Below are 27,460 nucleotides of genomic sequence, written 5' to 3'. Positions count from 1 at the left end.
TTTCTCTCTTCTCTGCCTAATAGCTTCCATTTAAAATGGGACTAAATGGGAAAGGAACCAAGACAAGGTGATGATGATGATGGTAGTTAACATTTAGGGAGTCCTTATTACGTGTCAAGTACTGTTCTAAGGGTTCTACATATACTAGCTAACCCAGTGCCCACAATAAATCTGTGAGGTAGCTATTAGTATTACATTCGTTTGCAGATTCATAAATTGGCATAGAGTGGTAAGTAACTTGTCCAAGGTCACTTAGCTTGTAAGTGGGAAAACTCAAGATTCATACCCAGGCAGATTAGTTCATGCTCTTCTCCTCCTCCTCCTATTCTGTAAAAGAAAGGCTATCTGGGAATCTGTGGTATTTCAAAGTTAACTATAAGTAATTTCTGAATTCTCCGTTTAATTATTGTCTTTTGTTCTATTTATTTTTTTCTGGACATAGGAAGGGTCCTGGACATAACAAGTCAACACTAGGCTCTGGGGATAACAGGGTATTTGACTGGATGTTTTTCCAGCTATTTTGGTGAAGACATACTTTTTACCCTTGTTTTACAGCAATCTTGAGTAATCACATATTTTTCTTGGATAACATAATAAAAGGAACACATTTTAAAAGTACAAAATGGTATTATCGGTCATTCAATGCACATCGACTACTAGTAGAAATAACGCACAAGACGAAACTAAAATTGGCTAAAATTTTATACCACAAAATTTCTTAGAGTTCAAAAACTGATCAAGCATCCTGTCTTTTTTTGTTAATCCTAAAAACCTCAAAACTTTATCTGAGAAATTCAAGGTTGGTAAAGCAAAAATAATAAATAACAACTACCAGTTATTTAAGAAACTGATAAAATTTCTTAACTAAAACCTGATGGAGTAATACAATTTTGTTAATATTTAGGTATTTAACATTTGATTTAGCAAAACTGCATTTGGTAAATTATGATTGTAAAAACTCATGTTGGCAAAAGTTACAATTAATAAAATATGATTCATAAAAAACTGACCAAGGAACCAAATCTTTGTTATAAAGTTTTCTTGGAAAATAATCCTGAAGGTAACAATACATAAAAATGAAAATAAAAATGGGCAAAAATGGAGAGGAGTTCAAAGTTAATCTCTAAAGCTATTTTCTCATGAAAATTAATTTTAAGATAATTCTAATATTTTTATAAACATAAAGTCAAATGTACTTTGAGTCAAAATGGCAGTTTTGAAAAGTACCTATTGTTCTGAGCATATGGTGATGAGCAAGATCAAAACACCTTCCTTTCAGGACTTCACAATTTAATGGGAAGGCTAATGTTAAGTAGTTTGGCACATAATTAATTGCTGAGATAATGCTGAAATAATAAGATCTAGCCTGGCAGAAAGGGAAAATTAAGCTATGGCAGAGTGAATAGAAGTTAATTTAGAAGAGCATGTTGGAGGATGAGGTGGAAGGCCCTTTGGCTAGAAGTAGCATGTTTTCTTAAAGACCATTATGACTAATGGATTTGAAGAAAGATACATAATCAGATTTACATTTAAAAATAGACAAATATAGTAAATATAGGAAATGGTTTTAGGGAGTAGAGGTGGCACGGGAAGATCTCAGTAAGCCTGTTGGGAAGATCCTACAGAGTACAGTGGTTCAGAGATGGTGATTTGAAGAAGGGAAGTAATGGAGAAGGCAAACAGTGCAGAGCCGTGAGAGCCATGTGGAGGTTAGCGTCACCTGGATTTGTGTTTGACTGGCTGTGGAACAGAGTAACGGATGTCGAGGATGATTTCCAACTTTCTGACTTGAATGAGGGTAGTGGTACTCTTAATGAGAAATCTGAAGGAGGAACCATTTTTGGAAAGAAGACAAGTGGTATAATGAATCAAGATGTTTATGAAACATTTATGTAGACAGGTCTGAGGGGCAATTATGTACAGATACCTAGGTCTAGAGTCATGACTTGGGCTAGAGAAAAATATCTTCGGGTTTATACAGGAGTGATATTGAATCCTTGGGAGTTAAGGGGAAGGGCACAGTGAGAAGAGGGTCTAGAATTCAGGTCTGATGAGCTGGCAAGATGTTGTAAGAAGAAGCAACCAAAGAAGTAGGAAAAATTGAGATGTGTTAGAGAAGCTGTAAAAAATAAGGTTCAGTATTTCAAGGAGGAAGTGGTCAACATCATTGTCCAATGCTTTTGAGAATTCTGATCAAGACTAAAAAAATACCTTGTGTATTTATTGGCAAGGAGTTCCTTAGTGGCCTTTAACAAGAGTAGTTTTGGGGGATGACTGGAAGCCAGATTGGAGTACAGATCTTCCTTGACTTACGGGGTTACCTAATTAACCCATCATAAATTGAAAATATCCTAAGTCAAAAATGAATTTATCCACCTTACCTACTGAACATTATAGCTTAGCTCTGACGGCCTTCAACACATTCAGGACATTTACGTTTGCCTACAATTGGGCAAAATCATCTAACACCCTATTTTATAATAAAGTGTTGACTGTGTCATGTAATTTATTGAATAGTGAGAGTGAAAAACAGAATGGTTGTATGGGTACAGAGTAGTTGTGAGTGTATCGATTGCTTACCCTCATGATTTCATGGTAGACAGGGTAGACAGGCATTAATGCTAGCTAGACATTTGAATTTCTCAGTTCATAAAATACTAACAGGAGTATGATCAAATACTCAATACTTACTAGTACCACTTAATTTTCTTGTGCATTTACTTTTGTTCAAATGACACTACTCCTTAAAGTCATCTCTAATAATGTGGTTCTTATTTTTATTTTATTTTTTATTGTAGTTCACTCAGCCCCTAAAGAAATAACAGTGTCTAAGGGACAAGAAGAGGAAGAACCTGATAGCCTAGTTAAATATTTCAGTGTTGTTTGGTGTAAAGCTTCGAAGAAAAAACACAAAAAGTGGGAAGGTGATGCTGTTCTCATTGTAAAAGGAAAGTCATTTACATTAAAGGATTTGGAAGGCAAAGACATTGGAAGAGGTATTGTGATATTATGTAATGTTTATGATTTGGCCTACTATTAGTATATATCTGAGGTTATGTAATTAAAATGTGGGATTTTATAAGGGTTAGATTAGGATGCTCTTTAATTGACTTGCATGTCAAAATTATCTCATGATAATCTGCCAGTCTTATGTATACTAGCTCGGTTAAGGAAATCCCATCTCATGGATTCATTTTCTCTAAAATGAAATAGTTATATGCAGTCATTTTTATATTTTTCTGAGACTAAGCAGTTTGTCTTACTGTACTGCTACTCTCCCCACCCCCTTGCTAAATGATTAAAGTCAGAAAAATGTTGATATCAGGTGTGGAATATTATCTAATTTCAATGATACCCAACAAAATTTTGAAAAAAAAAAAAAGAAAATGGCTGGGCATGATCCAGATTAATACATCTAAATTTGAGGTTATCGTTATTTCTATTTTAACATGTTACCAGGATGATTGTACTAATACAAGTTAGCTCACAAATTCAGAATGCTTAACACCAACCATGTTTTTTGGCGTTGTCTCTTATTGTTCAATTTGAATATGGCCCATTAGTATAAAATCTGTTCTATACGTCATTCATTTAATAATATCATACTTTATAGTTTTTAGTAACTGTTAAGTGCCAAGCATTACGCTAGGAGTAAACATTAAAAAAATGTATAGAAGTTACGGTTTAGTGGGGGATAGGGCAATGTAATTGATAATTAGGAAGCAATAAAATAATTGTTTCATTGAGAATTTGTACTCCATGCAGTAGGAGATAGAAGGACCATTTAGATCTGCCTAGGAGGCGGGGGAAAGCTTCATAGGAATTATTGTTTAAGGTAGTGTTTGAAAAATAAATAGTTCTGTAGGGTATGAGAAAGGGACATACATAGGAGGGAATAGTATATACAAAGGCACAAAAGCGGGAAAGAGGTAAAATTACTAGTTCAGTGTTTCAGGAGTGTAGTATGTGAAGGTCAGTGCCAGAGTGACGAGTTGAGGCTGAACTGAATGATCTGCAACTGAATTTTTTTTTAAAGATTTTATTTATTTATTCATGAGAGACAGAGAGAGGCAGAGACACAGGCAGAGGGAGAAGTGGGCTCCCTGTGGGGATCCCGATGGGGTACTCAACTCGATCCTGGGACCCTGGGGTTATGACCTGAGCTGAAGGCAGACGCTCAACCACTGAGCCACCCAGATGCCCCTGAATTTTATTATAAAAATATTGAGGGGCGCCTGGGTGGCTCAGTTGGTTAAGCCTCCAACTTTTGGTTTTGGCTCAGGTCACGACCTTAGTGTGGTGGGATTGAGCCCTGCTTCAGGCGCACTGGGCAAGCCTGCTTAAGATTCTCTCTCCCTCTGCCCCTTCCCACCTTTCTTTCTCTCTCTCAAAAAAAAAAAAAAAAAAAAAGTCGCATGCTCTACCAACTGATCAAGCTAGCACTCCTAGCTATATTTTCAATAATTAAAAAAAGGTCTTGCTTTCTCTAAAGATTGGCTAATTTTCATAGCTTTATTATTTATTACTTCTGATTTTTCTGTTTTTTAAACAAAATGATAAATGATGTTTTCATCCTGGATAATGGGTTATACAAGGCTATTTGCATTCAAAGCACAGTTTTCATTCTGTGGGGTTATAGGAAGGTGACTGTGGTATCACTAAGTTATCTTAGCGTGTCAGTAAATTAAATTCACATTCTCTCTTCTCATTTTAAAGGCATGGCATATAAATTGAAAGAGCTTGAAAAGATTGAAGAGGGCCACAGAGTGATGATTGGTGGAAAAGAAGTAGAAGTCATGGGTATAATTTCTCCAGATGATTTCAACAGTGGCCGATGTTTTCATCTTGGAAGAGGAAGTCCTGCTATCTCAAGTTCTTCTCAAGCTGCCAAGAAGTGTTTCTCTAACCCCTTCAAAAGTGTTTGTAAACCAAGTTCAAAGGAAAATAGACTGGGTGGTTTCCAAGATTGTAAACCACGCCATGACCCACATGCACCAAGTAAGATGTAAAACATAATTTGAATATTCTGTTTTTACTGTCAAAACATATTTGGCCTGTGAATTTAAAGTTTAAGATTTGTTTAAAGTTTTCAGATGAAAGTATATGTTATTCTTCAGGCATACAACTGACATAAGGAATAATGTTGAAGTTGTATAATATAGTTGGGGAATCATTTCATAAATAAATGTATAATTCTAAGAATATAGTAATAATGTCATATTTGTATTAAAGGAAAAATGTACCAATTGGAGATTGTATACACACAAACATACATGTATAAGATTTTGAATAATATCTGACATCTTAGCAAGAAGAAATATTAATTCATGAGTCAGGATTATATTTATATTTCTCTTTTGACAACTGTATGTCTTGATCACATGCATTAGTGTATTAAAATGTTGAATGGTGATACTTTTTTTTTTAAAGATTTATTTATTTTCAGGTAAAGAATTTAAATTAAACCCATGAGAATTCAATTTAATGAGTTAATTTTCACATTAATGAATCTAATTTAAAAAATGACATTAAAAAATAACATCTCTCCTTTTTTTTTTTTTTTTCCCGATTTGATTTGTTTGCTCGACAGGGATTTCTTCAATGCCTTTTTTTTGCATTGAGGGCAGAGGTAAACTATCATCAGAGATCTTATTTGGTGAGGAGGCAAACAAGTAAATTTGAATTATAAGGCAGTAGATATCAAAGTGGGGTATAGTGTAGGCTGCTTTCAGATTAGTAAAATAAAAAGTACATGAGTAACATTAAGTATTTTCTGCAAGTATTATGGGAATAGAATTTTTGAAATAAAGGGGCCTTTGAGATCATTTAGTTTAGTCTCTTCCCTTTGCCTTTGAAGAAACTGAGCCCCAGAAAAATGAAGACATTGCTGAAATTCAAGGAATTATTGAAAAATTTGGGATAAAAACCTCAAATTAAGAATTCCTAGCTCTATGTGAGCTTATCTGAAACTTAGTTGAAAGATAGGCAGTGGAGGCTTCTGCTTCTGATTTTTCTTTTTATCCAAATATATTATCTGTCCCACCATCTCTTTTATTAACAGGCTTCCTTCTCCTTTATTCTCCTTTCTCTTTGCCTTCCTATTACGTAATAGAGGGATGTGGGAAACCGAAAGAATAATGTGCTTATTCAGAGGTCTGAGGTAGAGTCCCAATTTTGCAACTGAACTAACGGGTTCTTTGACTTCTTGGAGTAGTCACTTACCTCACTGATGGCTTTGTCTCCTCAAGTCTAAATGTGGGTTCTAATCACTACCATAGAGACGTAGAGTGTTGCTACATGCTTCGTATAATAAATAACTTATTGACTAAATGAAAATGTTATTGTGATAATTTATATATTTATGCGTACGTGTGCGTGTGTGTGCATGCACGTAGAATATAACTCTTTGTGTGATGGTAAGTAGTTGATGATCCTCATTTATCTTGCTAAGGTTAGAACTAGGTTGTAGACTTAAAGTGGAAACATAAAGGATTTTGTAAGCACTACGTGATGTTTCATTATTGTGAAGGTAGAGAGAGGGGCATCTTAAAAATTGAAATGGTGTCCCATTATTGTGGTGGTTTAAGTTTTATCTTTCTTGAAGATGTATGCTCTGTTAGTTGACTTAGATTCTGTGGTCCTTCTTGCTTGAATACTGTATTATCCTCATCCCTGTCTTCTCTTTTTTTCCCCTTTGTGTGTTTCAAAAGAGAAAAATGGGGCCATTTTTTGGTTAGGAACCCATAAGAAAGATACTTTTTTTTTTTTAAACTTTTTTTTTTTTTTTTTTTTTTAATTTATGATAGTCACAGAGAGAGAGAGAGAGGCAGAGACACAGGCAGAGGGAGAAGCAGGCTCCATGCACCGGGAGCCCGATGTGGGATTCAATCCCAGGTCTCCAGGATCGCACCCTGGGCCAAAGGCAGGCGCCAAACCGCTGCGCCACCCAGGGATCCCGATACTTTTTTTTTTTTAAAGATTTATTTATTTATTTTTGAGAGACACAGAGAGGCAGAGACACAGGCAGAGGAAGAAGCAGGCTTCCCACAGGGAGCCTAGTGTGGGACTCGATCCCGGATTCTGGGATCGGGCCCTGAGCTGAAGGCAGACGCTCAACCCCTGAGCCAGCCAGGCGTCCCAAAAAAGATACTCTTGCTTTGCTACTGGAATATAGAGGAAAGCCAAGGGCTGAATTTTCCATTTTCACTCCCTAATCCTCTATTTGCCAGGAATTGACCTCAAAAATGGGAGTTCCTTTTAGTTGCTCAGAAACCTAGGAAGATCATTTTCCTCTGGGTAATCGCTAATGGTAAACACGATCAAACTCTCTCAGTGACTATGTATTTCTGCATTGGTGGGCATTTATTTAATCTCCTGGAGCTTGTTTTCATTATCTTCCCTTCTAATTTCTGTTCTTTTTTCTTTTTGTTTTATTCTAAAAATCTATTTTTTTTAAAGATTTTATTTATTTATTAATGAGAGAGAGGCAGAGCCATAGGCAGAGGGAGAAGCAGACTCCTCACAGGGAGCCCAATGTGGGACTTGATCCCCAGACTGGGATCATGCCCTGAGCTGAAGGCAGACACGCTCAACCACTGAGCCACCCAGGGATCCCTTTATTCCATTTAAAAATGGAAGACATATAAATATATCCCTAAAATAATTCTGATGAATTATTATTTGACTTGACTTTAGAATTATTAATTGAGACCTGCTCTCTAGTTATATTTAATTTTGTATTTTCTGGTGATCTTTTAATAAATCTCTTAAATTGTATTAGCATATTTCTACAGAATTACATAATTATTCTATGGTTACTTTTTTTTTGCTGCTTTGCAAAGATTCATGAATTTGACATTCATGAACATAGTAATTAACTATAAGCAAATGATGAAAGTCAATGGAAAATTTGTCATCTTTTCTCAGTTCTTCTGATTAATAGAAGAGTCATTGTTAGTGTATACAGAAGTCAAAATAATGGGAGCTTTTATGTTAAATTTGGGGTGCCTTTCCAAAACAAGAAGCTATGAGCATTAGCAAGTGCAACTTGGCAAAATTCCAACCTGTGATTTCAGTTGGAAATAGATCTCTTTGTTCTGAACACTGAACTATTAAATGTTGTAGCTTACTGAATTCTTTACTAGACAATAGTGAATTTTTAGTGGTTTTGAAGTAATTTGGAGCATATGAAGTTTGGAAAGCTCTTTGAAATTCTCTGCCTGAAATCTTACATCAATAAGGCATGAGATCTTATTTTTAAATTTTCTACTCTTGTTTAGTATTAGTGTTACTGAACTTCAATTTTTTTTTTTTGCCACAAATGATGGCAAATAGTTATAGGCTGTGAATAATTAAAGCAAGATGATGTAGTTGCTGACAAAGTGAAATTGCAATACATTAATAAACTTTCATCTTTTTCTTAAGATTCTCTTGTAATGTCACGACCTGACAATAATCACCAGTGGACGTTCAATAAGAAGGGTTTTCCTGTTGTGGATGTGGTGATAGATCCTCACCTTGTATATCATCTTCGACCACATCAGAAAGAAGGAATCATGTTCCTTTATGAATGTGTAATGGGAATGAGGTAGGAAAATAAATAATTTGTTTAGTCTAATTTGAGTTTTTTTTTTTTTAAAGATTTTATTTCTTAAGTAATCTCTGCATCTAACATGGGGCTCAAAATCACAACCTGAGATCAAGAGTTGCACGCTCCACTGACTGAGCCGGCCATGTGCCCATAGTCTCCATTTTGATTTAACCTGTAACGTAATTGTTTTCTAGAAAAAGCCTGATGTAATGACTTTCAATACATCATTAACAGTACTTCATGTGTGCATTTATTCTAAAAGGGATTCTTGATGAATGCCATGTGCCAGGAGCTGGGCATACAGGAGTGAGGACCACGGTCCCTCCCCTTAAGTGGTGTTTAAATTATTTGAGGAAACAGGTAAATATAGTCAACCTTAATGTGATACAATTAGAGCTTATTAGTATGAGAAAAGGTTATGGGGGCAAAATGGAAGTAGCCTTTAACTCTGCTTATGGAAAAAAGATTTTCTTCTTATTTCACTTCTACTTTAAAATAAAAGGAGTCTCCCTCACTTCCTTTTAAATACAGTTTTCTGATAAAGAATTATAGAATCCTCTCTTAAAGATACTGTAGAAGACACACACAGACACAACAAAAGCCAGACAAAGGAAGTAAAAAAGAATCAAACGAATCTGCTAACATCTTGTTCTATTTCCTTCTTTTGTTTTGTTTTTAATGTGTATTTTTAAATTGATCATTTCAGAGGGAATTGGGAATGTAAATTCCCTTTACTCTATGAGCCCTTTGAATAATGACTGGTTAAGGGATACGACATCCCAGAATCTGTCTAGACTCATGTTTCTCAGAATATGCTCTTCTTTCTAGAGATCTTATCTTATTTGGCCTGTGGAAAACATCTTTAATGTCTTCTCTTTCACTTTCTCAGTGTAATCAAACCAGAACTTTTAATTGTTTTGAATTCCTAAATATGCTTTGATTCTGGATCTTTTCTGGCACCTCACTGCAGCAGTGCCAGTGACATACAATTATATTTCATCTGGATTTTTGCAGTGGCACCTAGCTTGTGTATCTGCTTTTGATGCTCCTCAAATTCATTCTACTTATTGCCACCAGCTTGATTTTTCTGAGAAACACTTCTGAACATGGCATTCTCTTGCTTAAAATGTTCAGACTCTCAAACTTAGAGCAGTGTTTCTTCATCTGTAATATGCACTCCACTGGTGGTGTAAGGTCATTTTAGGTGGATATGGACAAGACTTCTTTTTTATTTTATTTTATTTAAAAATATTTTTAAGGATTTTACTATTTTTTAAAAGGTTTTTTAAAAATTTATTTATTCATGAGAAACAAAGAGAGAGAGGCAGAGACACAGGCAGAGAGAGAAGCAGGCTCTATTCAGGGAGCCTGACGTGGGACTCGATACCGGGTCTCCAGGATCATGTCCTGGGCCGAAGGCAGGCGCTAAACCGCTGAGCCACCCAGGCTGCCCAAGGATTTTATTTTTAAGCAATCTCTTTTTTTAAAAAAAAGATTTATTTATTTATTTTAGAGAGAGAGTGTGAGTGTGAAGTAGTAGGAAAGAGAGAATCTAAAGCAGACTCTTTGCTGAGTGTGGAGCCTGATATGGGTCTCCACCTCATGACCCTGATTACTTGCCCTGAAACCAAGAGTTGGATGCTTAACCCAACTGAGTCACCCACGGGCCTCTAAGTAATCCCTAGGACCCAAACTCACAACCCTAAGAACAAGGGTCTCACATTCCACCAACTAAACATCCAGGAGCCCCACACCTTGTTTTTAAATTCTGATAGCATATTTAGTTAATGAATTATTAGAAAAAAATAGTATATTGGGCACCTGGGTGGCTCAGTTGGTTAAGCATTTGCCTTCGGCTGAGGTCATGATCCAAGAGTCCTGGAATCGAGCCCCACATCAGGCTCCCTGTTCAGTGGGAATCTGCTGCTCCCCCTGCCCCTCACTCCACTCATGCTCTCTCTCAAATAAATAAAATCTTTAAAAAATTTAAAAAAGATAGCATATTAAATTTTTGATTTCATGGATAAATCATGCTTGAAATTTTCAAATAAATCTAAGTAAAAAAGGGAGTTGAGTTAAAGAAAAATAAATAACAACATATTAGCAAAAAAAATCACATATATAACAAAATTGTGATGGTAGTCATGAAAGACTGATGTTTGGGAGACACTGACGTGCAAGATACAGTGCAAACTTTCAGGGATAAGTATCTGTAGTCTCCACCTCTCTTGCCAGGTTCATAGCTTTTGTCTTACTTACTTAGAATTCAGTGCAAGCTCCAACTATGTTGAACTCTCAATTCATGTAGTAAATTCCTATTCTCCTTTGAAAAGGTCCATCTTTTCAATGAAACTTTCCTGCTCTCTTCCTTCCCCTGTGGAAGGTGAATCACTATTTTTCTTTCTGCCACTCATATCTTAGCTGGCATTTGGTCTTGAATTGTCAAGTTGTTGATCTAAAATGATAATAATGGGGGTGCCTGACTGGCTGGCTCAGTTGGTAGAGCATACATCTCTTGATTTCACGGGTTGTGGTTTGTTGGGTGTAGAGGTTACTTTATTTTTTTTAAAGGTATTCTTTTTTTTTTTTTTAATTTTTATTTGTTTATGATAGTTAGAGAGAGAGAGAGAGAGGCAGAGACACAGGCAGAGGGAGAAGCAGGCTCCATGCACCGGGAGCCCGATGTGGGATTCGATCCCGGGTCTCCAGGATCGCGCCCTGGGCCAAAGGCAGGCGCCAAACCGCTGCGCCACCCCCCAGGGATCCCTCTTTTTTTTTTTTTTTAAAGATTTTATTTATTTATCCACGAGAGACATACAGAGAGAGAGAGGCAGAGACACAGGCAGAGGGAGAAGCAGGCTCCATGCAAGGAGCCCAACATGGGACTTGATCCCGGGACCCCAGGATCACACCCTGGGCCAAAGGTGGTGCTAAACTGCTGAGCCACCCAGGGATCCCCCAGGGTTACTTTAAAAAAAAAAAAAATCTTAAATTATAATTATGGCTGTAATTCATGTTTGTGATTTTTTTCCTCTGTACTTTGAAATGGAAGACATATTTTGGATTGGAATGGAAAGGTGATTTTTGGTTATTTTTACTAATAAGAAAACTAAACTATAATAAAACTACTTATTTTTTTAAAATTTAAATTCCAATTAACTTACAGTATAATATTTTCAAGTGTATAATATAGTGATTTAGCACTTATATACAATACCCTATGCTCATCACAAGTGCCCTCCTTAATCCCCATCACCTATCTCATCCATCCTCCCACCCACCTCCCCTCTGGTAACCATCAGTTTGTTCTATAGTTAAGAGTCTGTTTCTTGGTTTGCCTTTCTCTCTTTTTTCTCCCCTATGCTCATTTGTTTTGTTTCTTAAATTCCACATAAGTGAAATCAAAATCACTTATCATCAGGGAAATACAAATTAAAACTACAATGAGTTATCCACTTCACACCCGTCAGAATGACTAAAATCAGCAGCATAAGAAACAACAGATGTTGGTGAAAATATGAAGAAATAAGAACCCTCTTCCACCGTTGGTGGAAATGCAAACTGGTGCAGCCACTCTGGAAAATAGTATGGAGGTTCCTCAAAAAGTTAAAAATAGAACTAACTATGATGCAGCAAATATTTACCCAAAGAATACAAAAATACTAATTCAAAAGGATGTATACACTCTGGTGTTCATAGCAGCATTATCTACCGGAGCCAAATTATGGAAATAGCTCAAGTGTCTACCGACTGATGAATGGATAAAAAAGATGTGGTATATATGCACAATGGGAAATATTACTCGGCCATAAAAAAATGAAATCTTGTCATTTGCAATGACATGGATGGAATTAGAGTTTTATGCTAAGCGAAATGAATCAGAGAAGGAAAACTACTTATTTTTGGTACTATCCTTAGTTCCTTTTGACTTTATAACTTTTAAAATAGATATAAATAAATTATATATATTAAAGAGCTTTAAAAGCTATGAAGTGATATACACATGCCACTTACTAATATATTCCTTAGAATATTTAATTTTAAATAGCATTAACTGAGTAGGTCTGTAGGATAAGACTATTACTAAGCTACATGTATTAGGTCAACATTTAGTGTTTTTTTTTTTTTTTTTTCTTGCAGTACAAGGAGCTCTGTGATTGAGGACTTCATTTACTGCCAGAGAATCATAAATACAGCTCAATAGATCTTTCTGGTTAAGAGTACAATGTAGTTTAAGCCATTTTTTTTTTTTTTTTAAATTTATGACAGTCCCAGAGAGAGAGAGAGAGAGGCAGAGACACAGGCAGAGGGAGAAGCAGGCTCCATGCACTGGGAGCCTGACGTGGGATTCGATCCCGGGTCTTCAGGATTGCGCCCTGGGCCAAAGACAGGCGCTAAACCACTGCGCCACCCAGGGATCACAGTTTAAGCCATTTTGATATTTCATGTTGAAACTTATAAAAATTACTCAACTATTAGTAATGAGAAGCACAGTTACAGTTAAATTATTCAAATGTAGATATAAAATTTGGATTCGTTTCTAGTCTCTAAATACATGCGTATGATAGTAACAGATGATTTAGATTGAACTGTTGAATTTCAGATTTGTTTTAGTAATTTAGTTGACAGTAAATATATAATGAATATAATTATCAGAGATCCAAAAGAGAGAGCTGTTGTAAATCAGCTGCATGAAAATCTAGAAAAAGGATTTGGGAGCAGGGTAGAGTTTGTCCTAATTACAAAATAATCAGCTTCTGGTTCTTGACTAATAAATGATGATATTGAGGGCATAAAATATTTTCCTATTGTTACTAAAAGAAGTGTAATTATTTCTAACAGAGTAAATGGCAGATGTGGAGCTATTCTTGCTGATGAAATGGGTTTAGGGAAAACATTGCAATGTATTTCGCTCATCTGGACTCTACAGTGTCAGGGGCCCTATGGAGGCATGCCAGTAGTAAAGAAGACGCTTATCGTCACACCTGGAAGCCTGGTGAATAATTGGAGGAAAGAATTTCAAAAATGGCTAGGAAGTGAAAGAATCAAAATATTTCCTGTTGATCAGGTAAGAGACTTGATCAGGTAAGAGTTCAGCCTTGGTCATTTTTTAGATCTCTGTGCTTTTCAAATCAACACTGCAGTTTTCACTGTCTATGGGGTAGTTTTTCCAGTGCATGTAACTGCTCCAACTTCTTTGCAGGAAAATGGCATCTTGGCTTACAGTTTGGTTTTGAGTTAACATATTCTAATTAATGCCTGTCAGGAATATGTTGCTTGAATTTGATTTTATAGTTTCAGCCCATAATTTGTTAAATACCACCTTTTTTGTTGTTGTTTGTTTTTAGGACCACAAAGTAGAAGAATTCACCAGATCTCCATTTTATTCTGTTCTTATCATCAGTTATGAAATGTTACTTCGTTCTTTGGATCAAATTAAGAATGTAAAGTTTGGTCTTCTAATCTGTGATGAGGGGCATCGTTTGAAGAACAGTGCTATTAAGACAACTGCAGCCCTCATTAGCCTCTCTTGTGAGAAAAGAGTAATTCTAACTGGTCAGTATTTTTGGGAAGATATGATAGAATTTTTTCCTACTTACCATATAAGATTTGTAATATGCTTAGCATCCAAAGAATTGGTGGTGCTGGATGGAATTCATACCAATAAATCAATGGTAATTGAGTCTTGGTAGGATTCTGAATTTTCAAATTGCTATGTAATTTTCTGCAACCTACATTTTGGAGTTTTTGAAGAATAAATACAATGGTATCATGGTAAAGAATGTAGGAGATGGGTCTGGACTGCCTTTGCTTGGTTCCTAAGTATGGTATTTATAGCTGTACAACTTTGGGCAAGTTACTTAACTTCTCTGTGCTTCAATTTCCTTATCTGTGAAATAAGGATAATAATACCATTTACTTCATAGAGCTTTTGTGAAGGTCAAAGGAATTAATTCACATAAAGTTCTTGGAAGACTACCTGACACATGGCAAATGCTTATTAATATAAGTATCCCTTGTTTTTATATGTATGTGCTGCATGCACCTAATTTATTACTGGCCAGCCCAGACTATCTGGAAAGGTGGGATGGCCCATTTGTAAATACGCACTTTTTCTACGCACTCCTTTTTAGCCTAGACTAGAATCAGGCCTGAGTAGCTCAATGTAGCTTTTCTTCTACACCTCACTTTGGTCTTATGTGGTCCTTCCAATTTCTGGAGAGTTATCCTTGTTTGAATGAGAGTTTCAACTCTCCGCTGCAGCTTGGTCAGTGGTTGACTCATACAGAGGTGAGTGGAAAATGCCAGAGCCCTTGCCTTTGGATAATTTCAGGACCAATCTTATGGTACAATTTATGTTCTGAGCCTCACTATAGTTTATCTCAGACTCAAGGAGGCCATTTTTGCTTAGTTTGTTCCCCTGCTAGTCTCTAATTCCATTATTCTCTTTCCCCTGAGAGCTCTCCCTTCATAAATGTTGTAGAGCCAAATCCCTGTCTCAGGCTCTACTCCTGGGGAACCCAGTCTAAGACACAAATCTTTTCTTGTATCAGTTATTGGCAGATGGGATCAGGCTATGAGTGGCTTGGGTTAATTTGCTGGGGTTGGATGAATGTCTGGAAGCCAGCCATAAGAATCCTTACACCTTTGTTTCCCCTCGTTCTTGCCTTTCTCATTCTGCCTATTTTTATTAGTCATCATCATGGGTATTTATTTAAAGGCTAATGAACAAAAAACATACCAACATAAATATATTTTCTCTAATTCTTTCAATTATGGGTCCAAAAATTTAGAACTGAGTGGATGTGTTAAAAAATTAACATGTATTAGTCCTGAGGTTGACCCATTTAATTTGAAGGGAAGTGATCATTAAATTCCCTGGCATTATAAAATGTATGTTGTCTTTGTTAATGAATAAGTACATTTTTATTCACTTCTTATATATACCACTTATATTACCTCTGATATTATTTATATTTTTGGACAAGTTTTTCTAGTCTGTTATTTGAATGATAATATTCAATCTGAAATTATACTGTTGGGCTATGCTGACTTATATGTCCTTTTGATGTAATTACTGAACATGCTAATGTTTCTTTGAAAATTAACAAAAGTTATTGAGTGCATAATATATGCAGGGTATATTAATCTGCTTGTGTCAACCTTTAGGATTAGTGAAGATCTCAATCTGTTCTGAAAACTTTGACAGGTAATAGGTGCCTTCACTGAGTCATTACTAAGTGTTAGTCACTGTGCTATAGTATGCACACAGTATCTCTGCTTTTCACTGTAATACCACCAGGGAAATTGTTATCTTTCCACTTTTATAAGTGAAAAAATTCTGAATTTAACTTAAAGAGCTTAAGAAACTTGTCCAGAGTCACACAGCTGTAATAATGTTAAGAATTACTAACAGTTATAGACCATTTATTGTGCTTTAAGCACTGTTCTAAGTATGGCATATGGATTAACTGATTTGATCCTCAAAGCCCTAGGAACTCATTTTATAGAATAAACCGAGGTCTGTAGTTTGCTCAGGGTTACTCAGAGGGTAAATGATGCAGATGGGATTTGATCTCAGACTAGTCAAACTTCAAAACCTGTGCTTCAGCAACCACTATGCTGAATTTAGTACACAGTTAAAACCAGAGTTAAAAGTTTATATGTTCTTAATATTTTTGTTCAACTGGATTTGGCTGCTTTTTCTCAGCCTTAAAGCCTATATTTTAGTTTTCTTAGGGGAGAGGGTACAATTGTCTACAAATACCTGTGACTGAAAAACGCAAACTTGACCTTTTCATCACTTTTTTCTTTAGGTACTCCGGTTCAGAATGATCTTCAAGAATTTTTTGCATTAATTGATTTTGTAAATCCAGGAATATTAGGCTCTTTGTCATTTTATAGAAAAGTATATGAAGAACCCATCATTATATCAAGACAGCCTTCTGCTTCTGAGGTATAATTTACTTTTGTAAATAGGTTAAAAAATAAAAACAGTGTGTCTAGGAAAGTCATCCACAACTTGGGCATTCTTTAATTCTGGAAAAATTAAATTCGTGAATTCTTTATTTTTCCCACAGTCCTTCAACTCTTCTTGCATTTTATTTATTATTATTTATTCTTGCTTCAACTCTTCTCTAAGGACTTAGAAGGTCCTTAAAGGCCAACACAACAGACTGCTTTATTTTAGAAAGTATCACATTAAAAAAGTCATAAATAGGTACACCACAAAGAGTTATAAATGACAGTAAACCTGTAAAAATATTCATTTTTACTGCTGTTGATGAAATAACCATAAAATAACTTTTATACTCTTATGTTGATGTTTTAGTAGGCTCAATTTACATAGGAATAGCAAGTATAGATGAGAGTACTGTCCTCTACTGGTTGGAATGTAAATTGGTCCAACTGGAGACAGTTTGGCAGTATGTATCAAAAGCCTTAAAATTGTATATATTTTGTGGTATGGCAATACCACTTTTAGGAATTTATTATAAAGAAATACTTATAGATATTCTTAAAGATTTAGCTGTAAAGGTAAAAAAGTATAAAACTAAAGGAAACAAATTGTAAACAGACATTTCTACAGGTAGGAAATTGGTTAAAGCAGAGTCTGTATATTGTAAACACAATGTATTTCATTAAATCTAAAATGATACCAATTCTAATATGCATCATTATTTTATGAACCACTAAGGAAAACATGCTATCAATTATAAGAAGTCATTGATTATAAAAAGCATCTCCTGAACTGGAGATGTTAATGTATAAAAAAAAAGTCTCTGAATTAATAAAATACGATAATCAGCAAATATTTATTGAGCATTTCCCATAAACCAGAAAGTATACAAAATAATAGCTTATGAATATATTTAATACCATGGGAAATGTCCAAAATACATTATTTAAAAATAAAATCACATTAATTTATTTACTTAGTACTTACATGTGAAACACCTATAGTGGGGCAAATGCAGTGTTAGATACTAGGGAATGTGGTGAAAAGCCAAACTGACCAGTGCCTTGTTCCCATGAAGCTTAAACTACAGAGATCCTATTTTTGTTACAAACAGGAAAATAAAAGTAAAAATAAAATGTTAAATACATTTACATATTAATATAAAGACAAGACTTGGAAGATGTACTTAAAAGTCTTGACAGCAGTGGTTGTTTCTGGTGGATTGAAGTTGGTTTTAATTTTCTTATTTTTGCATAACTGTTTTGCTTAACTATTCTGACTTTTCTTCAGTAAACCTATTTCTTTTGTAATAAAAGTTGAAAGTGGTTTTAATATAGGAGAATTTTTCATGATTTATATAGAAATGAATATATACATATGGTATTTTATTTTAAGCTTCATTGTGAAATTATGTATGCTCAAAAGAGAATTTAAACGTGTATTTCACTCATACTGTGAGTTTTGACTGTGGTAAAAACTTAGAAATGAACTAAAGGAAACAAACAAATTGGAAACTAACATTTCTAATGAACTATGTATACTGATTTTGAAAAATTTAGCTGTGCCTTGCGCCACTAATTTCTTCTGGGCTTAATTTTAGGATCAATAACTTGTCAAAATATTTGCTTCCAAGAATTTACTGAATTAGTCCTTTGTTGATGATTTTAGGATGATGTACCATGACAGTCTTCACATGAAAGCTTACTTTTAGAATAATTTAGTTTGTAGATTGTTGATTTCTGATGGTTCTTAATGGTGCCAATAAGCTTGCAAACAAGGATTAAGAGACTGGCTTCATTTAATTAAATGATTATGTTGAACATTTAAAGAGATGGTAATTGTTTTTTCTATCCCAAACTCATACTGCATTTATTCTGTAAAGAAAATCTGAAGAGACATAATCAGTAAATGGTTTATTATTATAAAATGTTTAACATTCCTTTTAATTGCAAGTATTTTTTGTTTATAAACACTTTTAAGTCTGTGATTTTTCCACAGGAAGAAAAGAAGTTAGGAGAGAAAAGGGCAGTTGAACTTACTTGCCTCACTGGACTCTTTATTCTTAGAAGAACCCAAGAAGTCATAAATAAATATCTTCCACCTAAAATAGAGAATGTAGTCTTTTGCCGACCAGGAGCTCTGCAGATTGAGCTTTATCGAAAGCTGTTGAATTCTCAGGCTGTCAGGTTCTGCCTTCAAGGGTTGTTGGGAAATAGTCCTCATCTAATATGTATAGGAGCTCTTAAAAAACTGTGCAATCACCCCTGCCTGTTGTTCAACTCTATAAAGGTAAGTAGTGTATGAGACTGTGTCGAGGATATGAGCTAAGGGTTCTGTGTATCTGAGAGGGCAGATAGGACCAATCCCAGGGGTTGCATTTGTGGGTTTTCCAGAAGCTTTATGGCCTCTCCTATATGTTTCATCTGTACAGTTTATCCAGTCTTTTATCTGTTGAGAGCATGTCCATATTCATATGGATGTGGACAAAGGGATGTGAGGCACTGCCTTCTAGACTGTGCCCCATGTCTTTTGGTATCTTGTCTAATACTTTGCTGTGGTTTCTCTCCCTATTTTAGGTATATAGCCAATCAGTTTTGTTTAGCGCAAATATAAAATTTACCATGGAAAATAATGTATTTTTTTCACATATAAAAGTAACACATGATACATGTTGCATGAAGTTTATAAAATTCAGAAAATCAGAAGAAAATTGAAGTCATCTGCTGGTTAGAATTTAAATTGGCACCACTGAGAGATAGCTGGCAATGTGTATCAAGCCTTAAAGTCATATATGTTTTGTGGCCTGGCAATACTTTTAGGAATTTATTATGAAGAAATAAAACTTTCTAGCCAGAAAAAAAACCCCCGTATTTTGGTAATAATAATCTTAGCCAATACCTAATAAGCACTTATCATATACCAAACATGAAATACTTTTCTAGCATTATTTTATTTATTCTTTACAAAGCTCTGTAGATTAAGTATTGTTATTACCATCCCCACTTTTTGGTGAGGAACAGGGGCTCAAAGATATGCATATGTAATCTTGTTTTAGAGAAACTTTTTTTTTTTTAAAGACTTTTTTATTTGAGAGAGAGAGTATGAATGGGGTGAAGCAGAGGGAGAGGGAGACACAAACTCCCCATTCAGCAGGGAGCCCAATGTGGGGCTTGATTCCAGGATCCTGGGATCACGACCTGAGCCGAAGGCAGACGCTTAACTGATTGAGCCACCCAGGCTTCCCTTGTTCTAGAGAAACTTAATTTTAATGATGTTATGCTTACTATTTTAAAATCTACTTTTTTCACTAAATAAATTGTAAACACTTCCCCAATTTAGATATCTTCTCCAAATATGATTTTTAATGGTTATATAGTTGAGCCAACCATTTGGATATTTAACAAACATAAGGCAGTTTGGAATATAGTGAGAGTTTTCTGTTTTAGAGTTATCCAAATCCAGAATGTCTGGCCAAAGAAGTTACATAACGACTATTGATACTCTGTTATCCACAGCTCATTCCTAACACTTTATTAGAACAATTTTGTTGTTATTTTTTTCTTTAAACAGTAAAATAATAATTTGCAAGCAAGACAAAAGAAAACCTGTGGATGCTGTATTATGCTTGAGGTCATTAGTTACATATTTAGAAAATGGAGTGTTCTAACCAGAATTCTTCAGGTTTATCCTAAATGAGTTATATTTACATAGTTTATCATAGGAGAAATCTGTAACTCTTTACTGGCAGGATTATAACAATTTATTAGTCAACTTTTTAAGAAACATTTTACACACAGTAACAAAAACTCAACCCTTTGGGCATGATGCCCAGCAAAAATAGAAGCCAAAAATTCTTCCTTAAAAGGTAGACTTTATCTTAGCCCAGAATGCACCAGTTAACTAGTAGTAGGCATAGAATACTACAAGCTTCAAAAAGGGCACATAATTTACAACTTGAGCCTCACTTGGTTAAGTCTTTCCTTTAACATCTTAGCAAATAAGGATCAATAGAAAATGGCTGAAATGAGCCTGCCACATGTATAAGTAACCTTTAAACAGTGTTTTTATAAATATGTTCCTGTTGAAACTAGGTTATTTTCCTAAGTTCAGTCATAGTAATGGGTTTCTTTTCAGGAAATGTGAGTGAAATGTAACCAAAACTAATAGTAATTTGTGCATTATAATCTGGAAAGCTTTAAAACTACACTTGTCCAGACCTTAACACATATGGACTGATTCCAAATCTCTGAGAGTAGGACCCAAATATGAGGATTTGGAAAACGTGATTCCTCAAGAGATTTGCTTACATGTTCCTGGCTGAGAACTTGTGCTGTAGGATCACCATCTCCCTTGTATTTTGATTTACTATTCACATGACAACTTTCTGCTAATGATTTGGCTTTCCTTGTGGTTTTCTAGAATGCGTTAGACCAGTTGGTTTATATAGGCAGGTCTCCTTTGAAAGTCAGTAAATTTATGTTCTGACTTAATCTCTCAGTTTGATTAGTATGGCTCATTTGCCTAGAGCTTAAGCACATTCAGTTTCTGAACATGAAAAGTTGTAGACTAGATCCTGGGTCTGTGGTCCTTTGATGACCTCTCCAATGTGTAGGCATTTTAGCAGACCTAATCTGAAGAAGCCAGCAACTGTCTCTTTCTCCTTGTATATCCCAGTTGTGATTTTAATATCTTAGAGTTCCAGGTATTTTTAATCAAGTGACTTTACCCAACTATTGCTGTATTTTGAGACTAACTCAAGTTAAAATTAATACTTGGTGCCCAGCATCTTATATAGCAGTGCCCTTAAGATGTTCCTGGAATTATTATTATTTTAAAAAATATTTATTTATTTGGGGGAGAGTGAGCCCAAGAGAGCATGCACAACAGTAGGGAGGTAGGGGCAGAGGGAGAGAGAGAGAGAGAAGAGAGAGAGAGAGAAAGAGAGAGAATCCAAGAAGATTCCCTGCTGAGTGTGGAGCCTGATGCAGGACCAAGGACCCTGAGATCATGACCCAAGCTGAAATCAGTGTCAGACGCTTAACCAACTGAGCCACCCAGGCGCCCCTGTTCCTGGAATTATTAAAAAGGGAATACAACACGCATGAAAACATAAGTATAATAAAGTATTTAGGTAACTTCTCAATTAAATAAGGTCAAAGCTGAAATGTACTTTGTAACCATAAAGTTTAAGAGTCAGTGTCTGCTACCCCCCCTTCCAAAAAGGGCTGTAAATAATCAGGTGGAATTTGCATTGGGTCCTTACGTATTTATAGGATTGGGATAATTGGACAGAAAAATGAGGACGCATTCCAGGCAGGTGGAGTAGGTTGAACAAAGTTTCAAAACCAGTGACAAATCCAGTAAATGTGTGAGAGAGAGAAGACCAGCCAGCCTCAGAAATTTAATCTAAAAAGTGATGTCGTTATTAATGAATGTATTTCTAGTTTTCTAGAATTTCTAGTATTCACATGTCAGCTAGGTGCTTTTGGAGGAGGAACTTCAGAGGTGCCGATAATCACGTTGGAATAAAATTATTCTGAAAACTATTAGTAATCTAAACAAAAATATTTTAAGTAAGAATAAATTTCTCTGTTAACTTAGGGCAGCATTGTTCCTTCTTGCAGAAGAAGTTGATAAGCTTGAGTAAACTGTTATGCTTGATTCTGAGTATAACCTGGGAGGTGCTGTGAGAAGCCCTCAAATCAGGAAAGAAAAGTAATAGAGGGAAGGGAGAGAAGAGGGAAGAAGGGACCTCAGTGATGAGAAATCTCAGGGTTTGGGAGAGAACAGACGTGTATCACTGCATGCTGGTTTCCTCTCTCTTCTCTGCTGCTCCCCACCTCCCCCTTCCCAAGGAACAAATACGTGGGCAGTGATGCTGCCCCCTAGGGCGAAGATCGACGCTAGAAGACTGCTTCAGAACCACTCTGTGTTGAACTCAGCAGGGTGCACGTTACCTTTTTCAAAAATGACCGAATCAGTAACCTATAAAGATTTACATAGTACTTAGCTTGATTTTTTTCAGGTAGCTATTAATCTTCACTGCCCCCCCAACCCCCCCCGTAATTTTAGCATTTTTTCCTCCTAATTAACAGAACAAACATGAACCAGTGTTAACAGTCATCCTTTTGAATAGGAAAAAGAATGTAGCTCAACTTGGGATGGAAAGGAAGAAAAGAGTCTGTATGAAGGCTTGGTAGATGTGTTCCCTGCTGATTACAACCCTCTCATGTTTACGGAGGAAGAATCAGGAAAACTACAGGTGCTGTTGAAGCTCTTAGCAGTTATCCATGAACTTCGTCCTACTGAAAAGTAAGTGGCCGATTTAATGAACTTGCGTATAAGCGCTCATGGAATTTTGGCTTAGATTATCCTTCCTCTCTTCCTCCTCCTTTGGGATCATGATCTTTATTTAAGAAAACTAAATCTAAAGTAAATACATATATTCACAATAACCCAGAGATGTCTTTTGATTTTTAACACCGGATTTGTTCCTTAATCTCTTTCAGAAACCCTTCTTCTTTTCTGTCTCTCTGATGTTGACCCTTCTTGGGTTTCTCTCTGGCTGCCGCCTTGCTGAAAATAACCTTCCTTGGTTATCTCTACTCCCCTCATTTCAACTCTCATTCATACAGTATTGATTCCAAGTCTATAACTCTGGTCCACCCTATCCTCTCCTTCCCATGTCCTTTTTTCTTATAGCGGGCATCTGAATCTCCTGATGGCATGTCAGGCTTTAAGCTGCAGATATCCCCAGCAGCTTCATCATTTGCCATTGCAACCTGATCCATTTTCATCATTTGTTGGCTTGATGAATGACACCATAATCCAGCAAAAATTCTAGTTCTTCTAGACTCATTTTTCTCCTTCACTCACCGAACACTGTCGGTCACTAAATTCTGTTGCTCTTTTTTTCTTTTTAAAAAGATTTTATTTATTTATTCATGAGAGACACAGAAGCAGAGACACAGGCAGAGGGAGAAAGAAGCAGGGAGCCCGATAGGACTCCAGGGTCAAGACCTGAGCTGAAGGCAGGTGCTCATCCGCTGAGCCACCCAGGCGTCCCTGGGTGGCGTCATTATTTCCTAATCTTAGAACCCACCTCCTTTCTGGTACCAAGATTTTTGTTTTGACTCTTGTAACTAATGATTTGGGTTATGATGGTCTCTAATTAACTACTTTCCTCTTACTTTCAACCTTATTACACTATCAGCATTGCCCTAAATTATATTTCTAAAATACAAATGTGAACATATCACTCTCCTTCCTTAAAAATCCTTTGAAGACTCCTAATTGTCTTCCAAGAATTTCTGAAATCTTTAAGCACATTTGGCAAGACTTTTCATGTTCTGGCTTATGCTGTATTTTCTGGCTTTGTCTCCCACCTCTCCTTCATGCTTACCATGCGATCTAGTCATACCAAACCACCTGCAGGACCTGTCCTTTGCTCTGCTTCTTACTCTCTGCTCGTACGTGGCACAGGTTCTTATGCCTCCACGGCCTTCACTTCTCATTCACCTGGCCAGCTGCTTCTCTTCATTAAGACTCAGCTCAGAGTCTTCCTTTCAGAAACTGCTGGCCTCAGATTGAGTTAGATGCCCCTCTTCTGCTCTCCCTTTGTATCTTCTCACATTATATTATAAGGTTAGTTCTCACATATTAGTACTTACAGTACAGGGACTGTGTCTTAATTATCTTTGTCACAAACTGTGTGAATTAAGGCAAAATTACAGAGACAATATTGTAAAATAGTAATTACATTTAATTGTCAAGTGATCTTGCATAACCTCTTTGGAGCATTTATAATATCATTTGACCTGTACATATTTTTAGGTTTATTTTTCATAACAATGAAGGAATTAAAATAAGGAACACTTCTATGAGGTGTTTAATATAGTTTGATTAAAATGTTTCATTAGGTAATATTTCATAAGTACAAAAGAACATGTGTAATATATATGTGCAGATGTGGGGGCACCTGGGTAACTCAGTTGGTTAAGCGGCAGGCTCTTAATTTCAGCTCTGATTATGATCTCAGGGTCTTGAGATCTCAAGAGCGTCACGTAGGGTTCCACTCTCAGCAAGGAGTCTGCTTGAGGATGCTTTCTCCTTCTGTTCTCTCTCTCTCACTTGTTCTCAAATAAATAAATTTTGTGATCTAGTTTGAATTTATGAGTGTATACTTTTACTCAGACTTAACTATTTGCATTTTTTTTTTTTAAACTGGATCCTTTTTTCCTTCTTAGGAGGAGGGGATAGATGATGGTTACTGGACAAGGAGTAATGAGTGAACAGTTTTAGAGGAAATGAGAAGAGATAAGGTATTAATATACATGTGAAAATTTATCCCTGAGATACTATAGGGAAAAGTTTCCCTCTTGTGGGAAGAAAGGAATGACGAGAAGAAGCATAATTTGGAGGCAGAGTTGGGATAGGATAATTTTGACTGTGGGTCCGTAAAACTGTGTCCTATCTTGTCCTATGAGAGAAGAAGCAACACGTCCATCAGTAGCATAGGATGGGTGTTTGTTTTGCTTTACATTATCTGAAGAGATCCTCCTGGCCCCTGCCCTTTTAAAAATTGTGGTAAAATACATATTACATGAATCTACTCTCTTAACTATTTCTAAGTGCACTGTTCAGTGTTGCTAGGCTCATTCACATTGTTGTACAACCAATCTTCCTAACTCTTTTCATCTTGCAAAACAGAAGCTGTACCCAGTGTATAACAACTCCCCATTCCTGCCTCCCCCTCAGTTCCTGGCAATTACCCTTCTGCTTTCTGTTGCTGTGAATTTGAGTACTCGAGGTCCTCATAAAACTGGCATCATACGGTGTATTGTCTTTTTTGTGACTGGCTTATTTCACTGACGTTAATGCACTTGAGCTTCATATTGTAGCATGTATCAGATTTCTTTCCTTTTTAAGGCTGAATATTATTCCATTGTGTGTATTTTCCACATTTTGTTTATGCAGTCATCTGTTGATGGGCCCTTGGGTTGCTCCACCTTTTGGCTATTGCAAATAATGCTGCTATGAACATGGATGTGCAAATATGTCTTCAAGACCCTGCTTTCAAAAAAAAAAAAAGACCCTGGTTTCAGGAGCACTTGGATGGCTCACTTGGTTAAGCATCCGACTCCTGATCTCAGCTCAGGTCTTGATCTCAGGATTGTGAGTTCCAGTCCTATGTTGGGCTCCATGCTGGGCATAGAGCCTACTTTAAAAAAAAAAAAAAAGGCCCTGCTTTTGGTTCTTTTGGTTGTATACCCAAAAGTGGAACTGTTGGCTTACTTGAAAATTCCTTTTAAAATTTTTGAGGAACCACCATACTACTTTTCATAGCAACTACACCATTTTACATTCCCACCAGCAGTGCACAAGATTTCTAATTTCTCCACATTCTCACCAAGACTGTGATTTTGTTTTTTGATAACAGCCATCGTAATGGGTGTGAGATAGTATCTCCTTGTGCTTTTGATTTGCCTTTCCCCGATGATGAGTGTTGTCGGGCATCTTTTCTCCTACTTGCTGGCGATTTGTGTATTTTCACTGGAAGAATGTATATTTAAGTTCTCTGCCATTTTCTAATTGGGTTGTTTTTTTAGGTGTTGAGGTCTGGCCCTTTTTTCATATGGCCAACTGGATGTAGAGGCCAGGCTTTCCAGGGCTGGGCTGCCTATGCACAAGCATTCTAAGCCTTTAAAGATACGTGGCTAGAAGTGACACCGTTTGGTTTCAGGGATAATATTACTGTCTTCACTGTAACTTCTGTATTACCACTAACTTGAACCAGACAGTTATATTTGAGATCTTCAGGAAGAACTCTTTTAGTACATACAGTGTTTTTGTGCAGGTTAAGGTTAAGGTGTATTAGAACTGGGTGGAGGCATAGCTGAGAACTCTTGACTTGTCCACCAGGTGTCCCTTTTATGGAATTTTTAAAAAGGAAACTTCAAAATTTAAAAACATTTATTTTCCCTCCTGGTTGTTACGTTCATTCACTAGGCTTCACAGCTTGGCAAGCAGGGTTTATGCTGCATCCTTCGTGTATCACTTGGATGGAGACTTTGCTGGGTGCACCTTGCACCCAGATTTCAGTTGCTTTATGGGATAGTCTAATGAAGAGAAAATGAACAGTCTTGTTTCAAAAGTGATATGTACCTTTGTGTGTGTGTGGGGGGGTTGGTGCTCTAGACCTCTAAAGGAGGATTGTCGGAGATTCCTTAGTCAGTTACCTGTCACATCAGTCTGTATCTAGCCTTGTAAGAACCTATTGGGGGAAAATATTAAGCTGGATTTTTTTTTTTTTTTGTCTAGTGAAGCTGTATCAGAAAGACTGTTTAGATAATGTTATTCATCCCTATAGTGTTCCTGGGTGAACTGGGGAGACTCCAGGCCCTGAGGCCTCCATCTTGCCCGCCAGGGGACATGAGGCTCTCGGTCTTGTTCGTCATAACACAGTGGTTGAACGAGCGGTTTAAGTGAAGAGATTTTTAAAGTGAGAGTACACTCTGGAAATGGGAGAGTGGGTGGACTCAAGGGAGAAGCTTGGATCTCTATCTTTTATTGACAGTTGTTATCTGAGGGGTGGGGTACTTATTTGGGGAGGGGATTTCTTTGGGAGCAGGGTTTTACACCTTTTGTCCCTTACCTGGTCAGGGTCTTGGGCCTTCTGTGTCTGGGGCCTATCTGGTTTGATCTGGTTTCTTGTGGCTTTGCTTGTGGAATGCTGCCAGGACAGGTCACTAGCTTTCTTCGCAACAGGTCTTGACCCCCACCCCCTTTTGCTGACCTCCAAGTATTCTGTTAAAGCCTAACTAACTGCTGACTGTAACAGTAATAGAGGAAGGAAAAATGATTGAAATAATATGGAAATGATTGGAATTATGGTAGATTGCAAAAATGGT

The 27,460-nt window shown here is 36.4% G+C and overlaps 1 protein-coding gene across 4 annotated transcripts in view; it reads left to right on the top strand.

Annotated features, from left to right (window-relative positions):
* The window catches only part of RAD54B (RAD54 homolog B), an 87,061-nt gene that overhangs the window by 48,828 nt on the left and 10,773 nt on the right, over positions 1-27,460 (top strand). For all 4 annotated transcript variants that reach the window (XM_055303449.1, XM_055303451.1, XM_055303452.1 and 1 more), the window contains 8 exons: positions 2,799-2,996; positions 4,717-4,998; positions 8,425-8,587; positions 13,433-13,658; positions 13,939-14,146; positions 16,408-16,547; positions 18,549-18,839; positions 22,687-22,862. In XM_055303449.1, the coding sequence (XP_055159424.1) occupies positions 2,799-2,996; positions 4,717-4,998; positions 8,425-8,587; positions 13,433-13,658; positions 13,939-14,146; positions 16,408-16,547; positions 18,549-18,839; positions 22,687-22,862 (1,684 nt within the window). The remainder of the gene's footprint in view (positions 1-2,798; positions 2,997-4,716; positions 4,999-8,424; positions 8,588-13,432; positions 13,659-13,938; positions 14,147-16,407; positions 16,548-18,548; positions 18,840-22,686; positions 22,863-27,460) is intronic.

The sequence above is a fragment of the Nyctereutes procyonoides genome, unplaced genomic scaffold (assembly GCF_905146905.1).
Source record: "Nyctereutes procyonoides isolate TBG_1078 unplaced genomic scaffold, NYPRO_anot_genome, whole genome shotgun sequence".
NCBI lineage: Eukaryota > Metazoa > Chordata > Mammalia > Carnivora > Canidae > Nyctereutes > Nyctereutes procyonoides.
Note: the sequence above shows the minus strand (reverse complement) of the source record. Positions and strands in the feature narration are given on the sequence as shown.